This window comes from Coturnix japonica, chromosome 11 (assembly GCF_001577835.2).
Source record: "Coturnix japonica isolate 7356 chromosome 11, Coturnix japonica 2.1, whole genome shotgun sequence".
Classification (NCBI taxonomy): domain Eukaryota; kingdom Metazoa; phylum Chordata; class Aves; order Galliformes; family Phasianidae; genus Coturnix; species Coturnix japonica.
In genome coordinates this window covers 7,921,133-7,939,412 of record NC_029526.1, presented here as the reverse complement: position 1 = coordinate 7,939,412, position 18,280 = coordinate 7,921,133, and the positions used below count along the sequence as shown (strand labels likewise).

The 18,280-nt window shown below is 39.2% G+C and overlaps 1 protein-coding gene across 2 annotated transcripts in view; it reads left to right on the top strand.

The window, feature by feature from the left end:
* The window catches only part of TSHZ3 (teashirt zinc finger homeobox 3), a 68,586-nt gene extending 50,914 nt beyond the window's left edge, over positions 1-17,672 (top strand). Inside the window, exon 2 of one of the 2 annotated variants that reach the window (XM_015874084.2) lies at positions 12,790-17,672. In XM_015874084.2, coding sequence (XP_015729570.1) covers positions 12,963-15,989 — 3,027 coding nt within the window. In that variant the 5' untranslated portion in view covers positions 12,790-12,962 and the 3' untranslated portion in view covers positions 15,990-17,672. The remainder of the gene's footprint in view (positions 1-12,789) is intronic. The other variant, XM_015874083.2, reaches the window with a different exon arrangement.
* The last annotated feature ends 608 nt before the right edge of the window (positions 17,673-18,280 follow it).

Genomic DNA, 18,280 nt, shown 5'->3' with positions numbered 1-18,280 from the left:
CAGCAATAGTCATGTTTGTGTCAGCATTTCCAAGGAAATCACTGTTTTCAGGTCAACAATAAAACTCAATTGAGATTGCAGTGTGGCATGTAGAACTAGGTCTTGTCTTGGGAACCAAGGTTTTTCTTGTTCACTTGGGAAAAAAAAAATCCTGCTCTCCTGGAGAGATCAATCAATGTATTTTACATTTAAAATAACACACTCACCAAAAAAAACCCACCTACCCAGCACATAGCTTTTCAGAGACTTAGTATTAGCCTAGCTAAGTGTTGTTCTGTTGAAGCACTGCTGCAGGGAGCTCTCCTCCCCAGAACCCAGCTGTGCTGTCTCAGAAATGAGTGAAGGGCTTGGCATTGACATGGATGGGACAGAGAGGAGGGACGCATGGAGCTATGTTTTTTTTCAGGTGACTTGGTTGGAGATGGACTGCAGTTAGCTGGGCAGGGCCAGCAGCTCAGAGGAGAGCAGAAGTCTGTCCATAGCTGTGAGCAGCTTGGAACAGTGTCAGGTCTGTGCAACACCCAGTAGGGTCCAGCGGCTGTTGCTGCTTGTGCTTGCAGGTGCTTCTATGCTGCATCAAAGGCTGCTGCATAAGAAGATGGCAGGACAAGGTGCTGGCCCTTGCTGCAGGTTTTGCAAGCTGGCAGGGTGGAGCTCTCTCTCTGATTTTCAGATGAAAGCAAGTAGGCATGGATAGGTATGTGAGAATGGATATGTGTATGCTGAAAGCGTTTCAGATTGGTATTTTATTGTTACACAAATCACCTTTGTCTTTGACTTAAAAAGTGAAGGCTGTGTCTGTAATGCCATTTAGCTGTGTGGTTGGAATGAGGATTGAATTTGATCCAGGTTGTAAGGTGTGGTGTAAGCTGGGCTTTCTACAAGGTTCATTTCAACGAGTGTTTTCTTAAATGCAATAAGAGCATCAGGGCTATCTCCCCATTTTACAGACAGGTAAACTGAGTTTAAGTGTGTTGTCTGCAGCAAGAGTAGTGGAGGGGCCATGAATCAATCCTGCAAGCCACATTAGGGACTGATTTTCCTTCCTTTTCCTCTAGGCCACAATGAGTTCCTTCTGAAAGGCAGCTCATGTTTACGCTCTGTCCATTTTTATGTGTGCGTACTGTTTTACGCATCCAACAGGGTTATGTATGCTTTTTTAGCAACGCCTGCTGAAGCATGGAAAGGATCAACATTTCATTTTCATTACATTTCATTTATTTCTCTATTTTGCAGGAAGGGTTCCATAAAGTATAAGATAGACGTAACTAAAATAAGTTTCCACTGTGTTTGAAAGGTACTGGTAGTTAATGTGGCTCGTCATAAAGCAGCTGAATTGTAAGTTACAATCAAAGATTTAGAAAAAATTTCTCCTTGATAATGTCTTTTGCCATAATAAAATACGGCCACATGAGGAGTAAAAGGCTAAAAGAATGGACAGACAAAGGCAGGTCATTCGTTTGTGCTTCGTTTGAGACTCTCACAAGGCTATAACTTGAAAAGTACCAACACTGGGTTAGGGAACACGGAGACTGCCATCTTACATGTATATTTAATCTTTGGTCGTATTATTTCAAATGTTATGTAGCTATAATAGCGTGAAATAGATGCCTGGTACAGAGATAGATATTACATCATTGTTGCTATCATGCTCTGCCGCAAAAGGACTTTTTAAAGGATTTCTAATGATAATGAAAATATTCTGATACAGCATTAAGGATTTTGCTACTGAAATGTGTTTAATGTAAATATGCTGTCAGATACCCTTCAAGTAATTGACAAGAGCAGATGATTAGCAGTGTTCTCAATAGTGTTTTTGCATAATCTTACATTTTGACAGAACTCTTCAGCGGCTTTTTATTGTCAGTGCTCTGCAATCAGTAATACTTTTTCCTTGACATTTACTTTGTCATTATAAATCTTGTAAGTGGTCATTTAACTTGTTCGGTATGCATGTAAGAATATCATTGCTAACACGTTTGAAAAAATGCCTTCTTGTTGAGGAACTATTGTGAAGGTAAACTTAAAAGAAACCTAAATGAAGTGGGTTGATGAGTGAATTTATGAAAGAAATACCTGTCTGTGAGCATCTTCTGGTGTATTATGAGGATGATCTTGAAATCTCTTCCTTATTGAACATTCACATATAGTTTATCAAATTCAGGGTGGTTGTTGGATTTCTTTTTTTCTTTTTTTCTCTCTCTCTTTTTTTTTTTTTAATTTTCATACAGTTTTTCAATCATGATCATTTATATCCAACTGGCCAAAATTAAGCTCTTTTGATCCATAAGCATTCATAATTACACAGTGCATGTAACATTAGTAGTCAATATAATAAAACTTCATCTTTATTGAAGCATCTCTTGTTTCTACAGCAGTTCTTTAATCTATCTCAATAGATTTCTAGTGTACAGCTCATATAGATTTGGTCAGTGACAAGGGTTAGAGTAGTCTTGTAGAACATTTACTTGTAGCTGTGAAAAGCCCACATTCATCAGAGGATTAGGTCGATCAGATTGTACCAGGATCAATGGAAGGACTGTGTGATCCCTCTTAGGCTGTAACATGTTCACCTTCTTTGGAGAGAATTCACATACACACACATTTCTCTGTCTTAAAGCCATTTATCTCAGAATGTCAAATTGCAATAATTAACCATTATTGATCTTAAATTCAATTAACTTCATTAACACAGGTCATGATGAGGGTGCTTGTAAGGGAAAGGCTCTTGACAAGTGTCTTTTCTTATATGACATTGAATGTTCACAATTGTGACTATAAACTATTCATATTGTGCCATAGGAGCATCTTTTAAAAATGACAAGGGTTTGGTTGGTGGCTCTGAGGAGACGTTTTAATCCCCTCCCCCTCATCTTCTGGTTCTCAGGGTTTTCCAGTGAATTTTCTATTCAGGAATCAGTGAACCATTTGTTTCTAGCACATTATCTTAGTGTGGCATTATAGCAAAACCCACCTATTCAAATACCCTTCAGTTCAATAGCTAGAGCTGGAGATAGAGGCTCATTTACAAAAGAGTATATTAGTATAGTTAGCAAATGAGTGAAATGAATATTCAGTGCTTTTTTGTTGGTTTTTTTTTTGTTGGTTTTTTTTTTTGCTATCCATACAAAACAAGTGGGGACCATCTTGTAAAGGTAATCCTTTGGATCTTTGCTTTCTCTAAGTCCTGAGATTCATATAGTAGTCAATAGTTGTTTTTCTTAAATGAGAGCTGAATAAAAACTGTGAAAGGACACAAAGCTTTGTTGGCCCACAGTGAACTCCTTTTTTTCATGGAGAAACTTCATTATAAGTACAAGTTCACAATAGCTGAAATTGTGATTGAAATCATTTGGATTTCTACTATACCATTCATACCTTTGTATGGACTTTATTGTAAGTACTCGCTGCAGCCAAAATAGCTATTGAAAGTACTGTGTGAAAGGCTTCAATGGGAATTTCAAGTTTGCAAGAAAAATGAAGGCTGCAGCTCCAGGGATGTGTGTTAATGTTAGTATGATTAAACACAGATACACAGCCAGCGTTGTGGTCACTGTAAAGCTTGTAAGACATGGGCAGTTTGGGAGCAACCAAAGACATGGGGTGCTTACAGAAAGGGAGGTGTAAGAGTTTTTCAGTCACCACAGTTTTAAACTGCAATCAGAAGTCTCAGATAAATGAGGCTAACGAGAAACGACAGCATCAGTTTTGTTCAAAAACAGATTTCTGTGACAATTAAATGGTCATTTTGCCACTAAATTTGCTATTTCCACTCTGCTATACAAAGCATTTACTGAAAAGAGGCAGGGCAGAAGCAGAATGGTTTGATTACTGCATTTGAAGAAACTAAAGTTCCCTTACAACATCTGTTTGCTCAGTGAAGGATTATAATAATTAAGAGCTATTAGAGCCATATTGAGAACTTTTATGCTCATGCCTGCTTATCCTGGATTTGACTGTGAATCTTGTATTAGTTTGGTGAATGCCCTGAGTGCTTTGCAGTGATTAAAAGAAAGATGCCACCCAAATGCTGATATCAGGCAGAAAATGCGTCACTGCATGTTTGAGAACCAATTCATAAGTTTGTGTAGAGAATGTGGCTGTTCTTAGCAGTGGGTTGTCAGTGAATGTTATTTAAAAAAAATAAAATTGAAAAAAAAATCCAAATATTTTTATTCTTTGGAGATTTTGGTAAATATTTTTTGTCTACTTGAGGAAATGGTAGTTCTATGCATAGAGAAATCCCATGAAGAGTCCAAGAACCAGTGTACCTCCTAAATCAAAATCAGGGGCAAAGCATAACATGAGGCTGTTTTCTCTACTTATTTCTTGCTGTAATATGTGTTTGCCTGGAGTGGGATAATCTAATACGTGTGTAGTTCTTTACACGAAGCAACTGTCTTAGAAACCAACAGAAAACCAGTTTTGTCTCACTTAGAGTGGATCACATTTACTTGTGATGAATAATTTATACAGCAAATGTAGATTTTTTCCTGTTACTAATGCACATACTTAATTGTATTTGTTAAGTTTATGTGAATGTTTTCAGACTGTGGGGCTACTTGTGAGCTGTTTACACCAACAGTTTGTGTCTGGCTTTTGAGCCCCCCGATGCTGCCCCCCTCTCTGGCTGGCTAGCTGGCTCATGAGCCTCCCAAGGTAAGAGCTTGGTATTCCTGCAGTGAGCTTTGGTGCTTTGGTGAGCATTTGTGCCTTTGGTGTGCTGACAGGAAGGGCACCCTTCCCATTGACCTGCAGGGTGGGGAGGAAGAGGAAAGCACTCTGAGTATTGATGGCCATCAATCTTGAACCAAACAGCAAGTGAGAATTCCCAGTGGGTGTTCACAGTCTTTGTTTCATATGTACCTGTTTGATCTAGTTCTGACAGTACTTGTGAAAGATGGTTTATGCTGTGACAGGAAAGACCAAGGCATTTTTTTTCTCCATTTCTCTTCCAGCAGGATCAGCCAGACATTCCAGGCTCATGCTCATAGGGACCATCAAAATCTCTGCTGTCCTCAAGTGCAAAATACAATAGCAAACAATGGTCTTTTGTCCTCACAGAAGCCCATAGTGTTGACATGGCGATCGTGTGCTGCTTCTGGTCATCAACTGGGGGCACGCAGAGCGGGACGTAAACTGTCCCCCTGCTTCTGTGCAGCATTTTAGGAAGCCAACTCTGTTGTGTATATGTGGCTACAAATTCAGGAGAACAAAATAGAGATCTGTTTTTCCTGATCAGGCAGGTTCTCTTAACTGTTAGACCGGTTTCTCATAAGCATGATGCTCTCTTCCAACTCTATAATTATGGCATCTGGAAGCAAGTTTTATGGGAGGAAATCTCTTTTAAAATGGTTTTGTGCATTATATATGGGAGTAACTTGGACTGGGGGTCTCTCAAAATTTTTTTAATTGTTAGATCACTTTTTGTTAGAAACATACTGTGTGAGAAGGCAGATCAGCTCTCGAGGACAGACAGATCTCAGACCCTGTGTGCACAAGGGTACATTGTTCTGCAATGTGATCGTCTTAGGAAGATGGGATGTTATGCTTTATTTGAGCAGATTTTATAAAAGCCCTGATCAACAGGTTGAATTAGGGGAGTTCAGGCCAGTGGCAGAAAGCAAGGCAGAGCACAGCCTTGGAGGAGTGGGCCATGAGCCATCATCTTTCATGTCTAGTGCAGCCCTAGTGGAACTTATGCTCACAGCCTCCTATGTGCTGGGAGCAGAAAGTGACATGGGGGAGGGATGGGACATTTCCTCTCCTCATTTTAAAAGCCTATCCACAATTTTCCCCATTGTGGAAAGGAGTTTTCTGGCAGTGTGCAGATTCAGCATTTACTGGGTCCCAGCAGCTTGGTTCAGAGGAGATTTTTAGCCCCAGACTTGAGATTTTGCACAGTGCATGCACCTGTGGATATTTCATTGGGTGTTTTATCCTTAGTAATTGTTTAAGCTGAAAACTGTCAATTATTTTCAATTATACACGTAGGTTGCAGTCACATACACACACTGTGAAGAAGCACAGGAACAGAAACACAGACTTAAGCTTTCTTGTCATGTTTTGTGTAAATAGCTTCATTATATATATTAACCTGTAGGAGTTGTAGGCTTCTTTACTTGTCTTCTTGTCTGGCACTGGGCAAGTGATTTTTAACTTCCTTGGATTTCCAGGTCTGCAGCTATAAACTATGAATAAGAACAGGGTTGCTGTTGCAGTGAAGAGTAAAGCACTCACTGAATCTTTTGAACGCCAAATTACAGTGATGTTTTCCAGTGGTGCTAGGTTGTTTCTAAGCCAGCATTTAATATAATAGCATTCTGTTTTTTTCAGGTGTGTATTTAATGAAGGAGATAATACATGAATGTGAGCTTTGCACAGGAATATCTCATTTAACAAATGTCTAAACAGTGTTTGGTTCTAGGAAGATAAATGCCTCCTTTAGCAGAATTAGTAGCAATTTTTGAATGTTTACTGTTTTCATTTGTAGGTTGCCTCTGCGGTACCTTTCGTATGGCAGAGTTAAGTCTGAAGTCAAAAGGAGATGGGAATTTTCACCCTCCTTTGAACTGCACAAAAGCTGGGGGAGTATATAGCACAGTGACATGAGGAAAAGGTGCTTGCTATTGACTTGCTTTGCTCTGGTTCTGCTTGCTTTTGCTCTGAAGGCCCAAACTGTAATGACATGTAAACTCAGTTTTTGTTCCCATCTCTTCACTGTGTATTCTTTTCCATGTAATTCTTAGCACTTAGCAGTTAATTTGAGCTCTGTGAAGTTACTCCAAACATAACACCAGGCCAGGATGCTGGATTAGAGCAGCTGAGTAGCTTCCTTTGGCCAGTTTCTAAGCTCTTTGTATCAGATAGCTGCTGCAGTATATACAGAAAGAAGCAAACAGAAGTACACTTCAAAGTTTCTGGTGCTTAATGATAGCCAGCCATTAGATCTGTGTGCTGTGTGACATGCATCCATGCGTGGATTCCTGGTAACTTTGTAGTACAGTGTTATTGGTGTGAAAATGCTGCAAGTGTATCAACATAGCAGGAAAAAAAACACCCAAACAGCTAAACAAGCATGAGTCATGTACACCACATCAAACCAGCATGTTCAAATGAATATTCTTGATCTTGCCAATGGGCAGAATAATCAGTTTTGGAGTAGGACTGTACCTTAGTGCAGGGTACCACCTACTTCAGCCAACAGGTGAGAGAAATGCTGACCCCTCCACCTGGAACCAACATTTCTCTCCCACAAAAGGTGGTAAAGCCCTTGTAAAATGGAACCTTTTACCTTTCTAACAGGTCAAGGTACTGGGTAATCAGCATGGCCATGCCTGTTTATGGGCAGTGTTGCCACATGCCACTCAGGTGAGCAGGGAGGCTCTCCTGCTTCCCCCTTCTGCCACCAGCTGAGGAGTACACTGACGGCTCTGCCACGTGGTGAAGTCTCAAACACACTTTCAGCTACATGTGAATTATTAGTCAGTCTCCATATAGAAATAGCTTATGTGGGTGAGATGTTTGCCTTTCCTCCTGTAAGTGAGAGGCCTACGGAGTGGGAGTTTTCTAACAGACTAGCTCTTATATGCCTACAGTTATGTTAGGTCTTTGATTGACTCAGTCCACTTGGTTTTCTCTTGCCTCTCTTCATTAATTGTGAGCAGGGTCCATTGGCACAGTCAGAGCATCTCAGGACTTCTGTTTCCTCTTGGCATTACCTTGGCTTGTGTTCAGGCTGTGCCCCATATTGGCTGAATGGCTCCACAGAAACTGTGGCCTCTTCAAAGATTTTTCTTGTAGATTGCTTAAATTGTTTGTTTGTTTGTTTGAGAGGGTAACTCCTTAGATAGAGGATAGAAGGATACAGTTATCCTTCTTGCTCTCAGTCTCTTTCTTCTGTTCTCAAGGTGAGAGATGAAATGGGGTTAAAGTTTTGTTAAAGGGGTAAGAAGTGTTTTTCAAGATGCACTCAAAAGTCAGCTGGTTTAGAAAACGAACCTTACTATTAAACAATTATTTGAAACCATGCATAAATAAGTAATAAGGTTGGATGTGATTTTCTAATATAAGGCTGTTTGGTTAAAGCCAAAATAATTCCAAGGAACTGAAGTATTTTGATGAACCATTAGATCCATTAGATGCTTGACTTTTGGAGTCAAACGCTTTCTTCCTGTGAGAAGAATATTTGAATTTTTTTATACTTTTCCAAGGGAAAAGCTTGTATTCTAGTTTTTATATATCCCAGTAAGTTATTTAAAATAAAACATTGGTGAAAGCAAGACATTTCAAAAATGCTTCAATTAAATATAAGCCAAAATATGAGGTCTCAGATGCATACAGTGTATACATGTATAGAATATCTGTGGAGTCTATAGTTCTTCTGGTGTCTACATAAAGAGAGGACCATCAGTTTATTAGCGTCTATACAGGATGTATATACATCATTTTAGGTAGTGATATATCACAATTTATTTCCACTGGCAAAGAAATGATCCATAGCTCAGTTATGAAGGTAGTTCCCTCTTCTGTGGAAATGAATTCCATTATAATACAACTTACATTTAGATATTTATATCAAATGTGTTAATTTTATTTTTATCTCGCAGTTTAATTAATAATTATAACAAATATTAATGAAGGAACTGTCTGTTCTCAACCTCTGTGTAGCTGCAACTGCAATAGGTTTCGGAATCCCTTTAATGCCCTCGTCTTCTGTAGGAACTGAGAGCCTCCCTATAGAACTACTTCCCATCTTCTGTCAAATGCTATATCGCAGTGACAACAGTACGCATCTTTCAGCCATTTTCCTGTGGGTTTTGATGTCCTACAAGATGTAAACTAAAAACTTTTTGGAGAACTGTGACTTTTTTTCTTCTTTGACACTGGGAAGTGAAAAACAAAAATATAGAAGCACATAATTTCTTTCATTTCCATTCTTATTAACTTCTTCTGCTGTTAGGATTGCCTTTAAAGTGTTTTTTTTTTAACCTCATACTTTGCTGTCAAGGCATTGAAGAACAGTTGTACAGATGCCCTGCTGTTTAGGCGTTACTTTGCACTAGAAACACATCAAACCAAGAGTCTCTCTTTTATTTTTATTTTTTTCTAATAAGAAGCAAGTGGCTGAGTAAAGGTGGCCTGCAGACAGTGCTTCTTAAAGACAATCTCCACCAGGCAGTATATCTTGGTGAAAAGTTGCAGGATTCATTGTTTTACCACCACCTCCTGATTTTATTCTTATTTTCTACATAGTGTCTTTGCTTTTCTTGTAGGTGCTTAACCTAAGATGAAATCTCTTTGCCTTCCTTGTCCTACTTTCTGTAACAGCAAAGCTGTCACCTTCATCTGCAAGCAGACAGCACTAGTTGTCCTGCTCCTCTGAGCCAAGTGTGGTGAGGTCAGCAGGATCAGAGCTTCCCATACTGTTTGGTGGTGTGGAATTGTCTTTTGGCTTTAACCCTCTATCCTCATCTGTCCCACATACTGATTACAGTTTGGCAGGGTTTTCTGAGGAAGAGATGTGCACATTGTGTGTTGCATCAACCCTTTGAGGACAAGGCTTCAGGGAGTGATGAGCCCTTCAGCCACTGTAAACTTAAATGTAGGTGCTGGAAATCTTTAAGAATGGCCCAAATCTGCTATTATGTTGGCCCAGGATTTGGTGGGTAGCCTCCTGCTGCTATGCTCAAGCCCTGAAGCAAGTGCTAGGTGACCAGCCCTTGGAATAAGATGTTAGAAGCTTCTTGCACAAACCACTTAGGGGTGTGTTTTAAGTTAAAGGGCTGAAGAAGTTGGAAGTAAGTTGTGTTTCATCCCTCCTCTCCCTTGTGCAGTGGAAAGAGTGAAAGGAGTTGTTCAAACCGTCACTGTATGAAAGTTGCAGAGTTAAAGTCCACACTGTCATTTGTGTCTGGATTAAAGACTGATGTCACAACTTGGCTTTGCAACTTGAGCTTAGGAAGGTGAACAGCTACAGAGGAGGCAGCTCCTGGTTAACACGCAAATATGCTTGATAGTTGGTGAAAAGGGCAAAGAAAGCATGAAAGGTAAATAGATTTACATTTAAATGAGCCATATGCTGGAGGTTTTTCCCAGTATAAAAGTCACTCTTGAACAAAACTATGAATGTGACAATATGATTGTTTCATCCAAACAAAATACATAAGATTTTAATAGGAGAAACAAAAATTTAAAGACAACCACACAAAACAGGGACGTGGTTCTGTGCCCCTGTCTGTGTTGGTGAGCCCCAGTCTACAGGAGCAGCTGCATGGTGTGCAGGGCCCAGGGCTTTGGTACCAGTGCTTGAGAACGAGCACGTAATGGACAGAAGGAGCAAAGAATGGGTACATTTATAGGGTGCCTTGGTCTTTCATCTCAGCCTGCAGGTGTGTAAGGCTTGCTAATGCAGGCAGAGTGACAATAACCTTGGATTTTATGTCCTAAAAGGAGAGTGTGTCTTCAATGTCACATGAAGCAAAGGAAAGGAAGGGTTAAAAGAAGAAACTCCACAAGATAGTAAAGGAAAAGAGTACATCTGATTCCAGATCATTGGTTCATGCTGTCATTTCTTCCTTCCATCTTTCCTTATTCTTATCACTTGGATCTTTGGCGTGGTCAGACTGAGGCAGTTGTTAGCCAGTTGTTTACATGTTAGCAGTGATTACTTATTTTTTTGTTATCAGCTTTAGAATATAATTTTAACCCGATTTGGTAGAGTTTAGAAACATGATGGAAGGAGTAATTGAGATGAAAAGGAATCTGTACCATGTTTAAGGGAACAAAAGTACTGAGTGAAATCCATCTTCTTAGGTGTTAAGTTCTTTATAGTGGTTTCATTGGAAGCATTTGCTGGATAGACATTAATCCTGGCTACATATTGCCAGCATGATTGTTGTGTACATAAAATAAGAATATTTATTTCTTTCAAGATATTTGGAAAAATCATAAAATGGAACAGAGCGGCTCTGTTTCATTAGAGCACATATGCCTCCTTTTAAAGTCTGATCTTAACAGTATTTCCAAAATAATACAATAATTGAAAGTTTTTAAACGTAATTATTTCAAACTACTTTCACACGAATGTTAAAAATAAGAACTTTGCTGTGTGACTCTTCTGTTTTTAAATGACCTGAGCTGAAATACTTAATCACAATTATCTGTTGATTCATGTGCTGTGTTTGTGCTTTCAGAGTTTCAGCAACTATTCTGTAGATCAGTTTATATAATTTTATGTGCTTGGAGGCAGACTTGCTACTATTGAGCCTTGTGAGAAACAGCAGTGAATGTTTTGTATTTCCTAACTGAATGCAGAAGTACTGCATGTGAAACTGCAAGTCTGATTTCATTGTTGCTTTAACAGCTGCTTTCTTCTTTTGTGATTTTCTGGCAATATATAATCACAATTTGGAAGGTTCAAGACTGTATATGTGGTATCTACTATACTGTTCTACATTTTTCTGTCTGTGAGCTAGAGCAGGTGTTCTTGGGATGCTAATCATTATCTTCTTTGCATTATTGCCTACATAAACAAGCTATAGATGTGTTTACGATACAGATACCCACACATTCCAGATGAAGAAGGTCAAAAGCCAAGTGTCCTTACCCCCAGTCTACTGGAAACACATTCTTTTGAAGTTTGTAATTGTAATTGTGAGAGATTGCAAGCAAATTGTAAATTCCACTAAATACAGAACAGCTGCAAATTAACTCACTATAGAAAAATAGATTATTTTTATCAATTAATGATCCCTCTCTTAACCTAACCATAGTTTTCTTTCCTGAAGGAAAAACTAGGCTAGATTTATTGTATGCAGAATACGTGCACAGAAGCAGTGGAGAAAAAGAGAATGTGTTTACTGTCAGTTCCCAACTATCCTATTCAGGAAGAGTATCTTAAATTTACATCACCAGTTGCATTACTTGAGAAGGAAAAAAAGACAGGATCCCTGTTGGGTGTCTGTGTAGCTTATGCTGAGTAAATATTGACAAAGTAGTCTAAAGAGCAAACACTTTGACATTTGTAAGGTCCACTGGAAGGTCTTGTATATATTTATACAGCAAGAATGAGTACAGCATACCAATTTTCTTGAACTAGCTCCTGACATAGCTCCTGACATAATTCTGCATGGGCTTTCTTGTTGAGAAAGGTATGTTTAAATGTGAATGGGTCATTTGTTAAACCCATAATGAATATCCTTCAACTGCTCCTAGTGAGTTGTTTCAGAAGGTTGCGTCACCTCCTTTTACTCTTTTCTCCTATAAAATATGATACTCCTAAAAATGATAACTTCTTGAAAATCTCATTTTTTGATTATTGCAACTGGGAATTCTTTTACTCTGTAGGAATTTTTGATGTTTGTTGTACTCTATATTTATTAAGGATTGAGTCTCAAAACTGTAATGAGCAAAAAATGCTTGCTTAATTTAAATTGTGAATCTGTCTGTTAAGAAATGCATTAGGGGTAGGAGAAGCATAAGACATATTAATTGACAGACAGGAACTGCTGTCTCTGAGGTTGATACAAGTAATTTATTACTTTAGAAATGAATGCCACCTCCAGAATGTGCTTCATTAATTTCAAATTTAGTTTTAATTTCAAGCTGTTGCCCCTTGAGAAGAATAAGGTGGCAAATTATGTTTGAAGAGCAGATTTTTTTCTTGCTCAGAAGAAACACTAAATTTTAACTGTTTAATTTTACAAATAAGTGCAGTTCTTTGGCTGAAGCACTTGAGTGAAAGTACGATCAGCAGAAACTAACTTGTTTTTCTTCTTTTCACAATAGCCTATGTTTCAGATGAACTAAAAGCAGCAGCACTGGTGGAAGAAGATGTGGAAGCTGATGAAAACACAGCTGATGGAGAACCTTCTGCAAAATATGCATGTCCAGAAAAAGACTTCAGTAAGAACTGCCAAAGCTACCAAAACTCTCCAGCAGCTGAATTTTCAAGCCATGAAATGGACAGTGAGTCACATATCAGTGAGACGAGTGACCGCATGGCAGACTTTGAGAGCAGTTCTATTAAAAATGAAGAAGAGAGCAAGGAGGTTTCAATACCACTTGAAGACTCTACCGTATCTGATAGTTTAGAACAAATGAAAGCTGTATATAACAACTTCCTCTCCAATTCCTACTGGTCCAATCTCAATTTGAATCTTCACCAGCCAATTTCAGAAAAAACAAATGGCAGCAGCAGCAGTAGCAGCAGCAGCAGCAGCAGTTGTGGAAGTGGCAGCTTTGACTGGCACCAGACTGCAATGGCTAAAACACTGCAGCAGGTTTCTCAGAGCAGAATTCTTCCTGAACCAAGCCTTTTTAGCACAGTTCAATTGTACAGACAAAGCAGTAAGCTTTATGGCTCTATATTTACTGGAGCCAGTAAATTCCGATGCAAAGACTGCAGTGCAGCCTATGACACACTGGTGGAGCTAACAGTGCACATGAATGAAACTGGACATTATCGTGATGACAACCATGAAACTGATAACAATAACCCTAAAAGATGGTCCAAACCTCGTAAACGTTCTTTGCTTGAAATGGAAGGGAAAGAAGATGCCCAGAAAGTATTAAAGTGTATGTACTGTGGTCATTCATTTGAATCTCTTCAAGATTTGAGTGTTCATATGATAAAAACAAAACATTACCAAAAAGTGCCTCTGAAGGAACCTGTTACACCTGTAGCAGCTAAAATTATCCCAGCTACTAGAAAGAAAGCATCGCTAGAGCTTGAACTTCCAAGTTCTCCAGATTCCACAGGTGGGACACCAAAAGCACCAGTCTCAGACACCAACGATGCACTTCAAAAGAATTCCAATCCTTACATTACACCAAATAATCGCTATGGTCACCAGAACGGTGCCAGCTATGCCTGGCACTTTGAAGCGAGGAAATCTCAAATTCTGAAGTGCATGGAATGTGGGAGTTCTCATGACACTCTGCAGGAACTCACTGCCCACATGATGGTGACGGGACATTTCATTAAAGTCACCAACTCTGCCATGAAAAAAGGGAAGCCTATTATAGAAGCCCCTGCAACACCTACAATAACATCCTTAGTAGATGAGAAGGTCCAGTCTGTGCCACTAGCTGCCACCACTTTCACATCTCCTTCCAATACGCCTTCTAGCGTCTCCCCTAAATTAAATGTTGAAATAAAAAAAGAAGTAGATAAAGAAAGAAGCACCACTGATGACAAAATGAAAGATAAAGAAAAGTCAAGTGAGGATGAGGAGAAGTATGATATCTCTTCGAAATACCATTACTTGACTGAAAACGACCTAGAAGAAAGCCCTAAAGGGGGACTGGATATATTGAAATCTTTAGAAAACACAGTTACATCAGCTATAAATAAAGCCCAGAATGGCACCCCGAGCTGGGGTGGCTACCCCAGCATTCATGCTGCTTATCAGCTGCCTAATATGATGAAGCTGTCATTGGGTTCATCTGGGAAGAGTACACCATTAAAACCCATGTTTGGCAACAATGAACTAGTATCACCATCTAAAAGCCAGCCCTTGGTATCTCCACCAAGCAGCCAGACCTCACCTGTGCCAAAAACAAATTTTCACGCCATGGAAGAATTAGTAAAGAAAGTCACTGAGAAGGTGGCAAAAGTAGAAGAAAAAATGAAGGAGCCCGAAGGAAAGCTTTCTCCAATGAAGCGTGCAACGCCTTCACCGTGCAGTAGTGAAGTCAGTGAACCTCTTAAAATGGAGGCCTCCAATGATGGTGGCTTTAAAAGCCAACAAAACAGTCCAGTCCCTCAAAGAGATGGCTGCAAGGACAGTCCAACTGTAGAACCTGTGGAAAACGGGAAAGAGCCTGCTAAGTCAATTGTAGGTTCTTTAAGTAGCAGCACGGCTATCATTACTGATCACCCTCCTGAACAGCCATTTGTAAACCCATTAAGTGCACTGCAGTCTGTCATGAATATTCACCTTGGGAAGGCAGCAAAGCCATCTTTGCCCGCACTGGATCCAATGAGCATGCTTTTTAAAATGAGCAACAGTTTGGCAGAAAAGGCTGCAGTGGCCACCCCACCTCTCCAGTCCAAAAAAACAGACCACTTAGACCGTTATTTTTATCATGTCAACAATGACCAACCCATAGATTTGACGAAAGGCAAGAGTGACAAAAGCTGCTCTTTGGGTTCAGCGCTTTTGTCATCCACATCGACATCTTCTGCATCTTCTTCATCTACAGTGACAACAGCAAAGACATCTGCAGTCGTGTCATTCATGTCAAACTCGCCGCTACGCGAGAATGCCTTGTCAGATATATCTGATATGCTGAAGAACCTGACAGAAAGTCACACATCAAAATCTTCCACACCTTCCAGCATATCTGAGAAATCTGACATTGATGGTACCACAATAGAGGAACCAGAAGAGAGTACACCAGCTCAGAAAAGGAAGGGACGTCAGTCTAACTGGAACCCTCAGCACTTGCTCATCTTGCAGGCCCAGTTTGCAGCTAGTTTACGGCAGACTTCAGAGGGGAAATACATAATGTCAGACTTGAGCCCTCAAGAAAGAATGCACATTTCCAGGTTTACGGGACTTTCAATGACCACGATTAGCCATTGGCTAGCCAATGTGAAATACCAGCTCCGAAGGACGGGGGGAACTAAGTTCCTTAAAAATTTGGACACTGGGCATCCAGTGTTCTTTTGTAATGACTGCGCTTCACAGATCAGAACTCCTTCAACTTATATCAGTCATCTTGAATCGCATCTGGGTTTCAGGTTAAGGGACTTGTCCAAACTGTCCAGTGAACAGATTAACAATCAGATAGCACAAGCAAAGTCACCGTCTGAAAAGCTGGTGACATCCTCTCCAGAGGAAGATATCGGAACTTCTTACCAGTGCAAACTTTGTAACAGGACTTTTGCAAGCAAGCATGCAGTCAAACTGCACCTTAGTAAAACACATGGCAAGTCACCAGAGGATCATCTTCTGTATGTTTCAGAGTTAGAGAAGCAGTAGCATTTGCTTTTGATTAAAATAACTGTAATTTGCTTTGAGGAAAACTGTCAAAGACGCCTTAAAGCTACTGTTTAATTCTTGGCACATGTTCTTATTTTAACTCCAGAGTCGCTCTGGGCTGAACTGTTTTGTATAACTGTACAGTGTTTAGAGGTGCATAATCAGCTGTTGTTACTGGTAAAATATGAAGGTTAAAATGCAGTGGTAAGTGTTTGGAACTTTGTGTAAATTGGATTTAGTTGCTATGCATCCCTCTGATGCATCAAGCTGCATGCATTAACAGACAGTTTAATTAAGCATTTATAACTGATTCTGGTGCACTTTTTTCATGTGACCTAAGTGTGCTGGTATTTCTCACCCTGTAATCTTTAGCCCTCTGAGTACTTTGAAGCACTTTTGCATTAATTTGGTAAAAATGTATGGATATGGTTTTTTTTAAACCCTTACCAGCTTAGTTCTGATTACAAATATGAACCTCCATTTATGCAGAGGTGGCTCACACCTTGAAATTTAAAAGTTATGATTTTCACATTGAAACACAGATGTATATATTGTATAGATTTCAAAATCTCTTATGGAAAATGTGATTGTGGTTAATGCCATTTTCTTTTTCTTCAGCATTTTTAGCGACAGTGTTTTTTGTACCTGATAACCCCAGGTATGAAATGCTATATATAGTGTATATTTCATTTTTTAGGCCTAACGGTTTTTCTTTTTAACATCAGAACGTTGTAAATTGTATGATGAAAGATACCACAGACAGCATTTATAAAGTATTCAGAAACATTATTCTTAAAGCAAAGTATGTTTTGTTTTGTTTTGCTATACAGTACATCTATATTAATAGAGGTTCATGTTTAAATTATACATATTTATTAGCATTGCTATCATTTGTTTGTTGTTTTTTTCTTCTTTTTCCTTGTTCTTTTTTAAAACCGTCTAAAGAAACAGAAGCCACGGACTGCATCCCTGGCATGCATTATAACTGTTTTGCACAACGTGACTTTTAAAGGTATTTATTAGTAAAAAAAAAATAATAAAATAATAATAATAAAAGAAAATAAAAAGAGAAAATTCAAAATAAACTCAGTGCTCAAAGGGTTAAATCTATTTGAAAAACTTGTACTGTATTTCCTAAACATTGATAAAGCCTTTAAAATGTTTGTACTGTAATACTTTGCTTAAAAGTTATGAGGCATTCTGTGATATAACCTCTTTTACTTATTTATAAGCGCTCTTGGTTGTTATTTCCTATTGTAGAATGCCTTTTTATTTCAATTGGTAACTTTCTGTTTTGTTCTGCCTAATTATTCTCCCAAGATTCCATACTGCAGCTTTATCTTTAGGCATATGAAAGGTAACCCGTGGTTACCAGCACACTAAGTGATTCTGTTCGTCTCCATTTTTGGCAGTTAATTTGCAGAAGTAACTGACAGCTGACACCATATGAGAATCTATGTATAAAATATTGGCATGTAAACAGCACAGACACTGTAATGCACTCTGTGCCCTGTTTTGTTGTTGACAATGAAGCACCATTATATGACTCTTCATATAACCTTTTTTTCTACAGCAGCATTAAAATTGTCTTTTTGCTATAATTTTGTGTTGCGTTCACAATTATGTCTGAAATGTGCTACGACTAACGAGCACATTAAAATTAAATTGTATGCTATCTGTTTATGACTGAAGCTTGAGTAGGTTTCTTCATCTGCCAGGTGCTGGCAGTCAAAAGCTGCACATAAATCACTGGAGTTTTAGTGAACTTTAGCATTTAAAGAGCAGGGTAGCACTTATTCAAAGGCTGCATTAACAATTTTTTTTTCCTCCGGAACAGATAAATGAGCATTATAACTCCTTTTTAAACATCAGGTAAGGCTGGCTGCGAAGACAGGCTTTAGAAGCAACGTGTGGCAAAGCAAACTGGCACTTCTCTGCTCCTGCAGCCCAGCAGGGAGCCGTGCTGCTATCCCTGCCCAGCTGGGCACATGTGTTGGTACAGCACTGCCATGCTCCTGGGGCAGCTGGAGGGGCACCTGCATCTGCAGAGCTCCCGGAGCCACTGGGAAAGGAAAGCCTCTTCTGGCCTTCAGTGCTGGGGTACAGTGGGGAAGAAAGGTGGATAAATGTGTCGAATGAATGGGAGTGTTTAGATGAGAATGACGGGATGCTACTGCTATTAACAGGTCACCCCCATCAAAATCACTGGAAACAACTTACATCTCCAAATTACCTGTATAACTATGCATGTTAATAATGTCTTTTGCCAGGCAGGTAAAATTGGAGGCTAG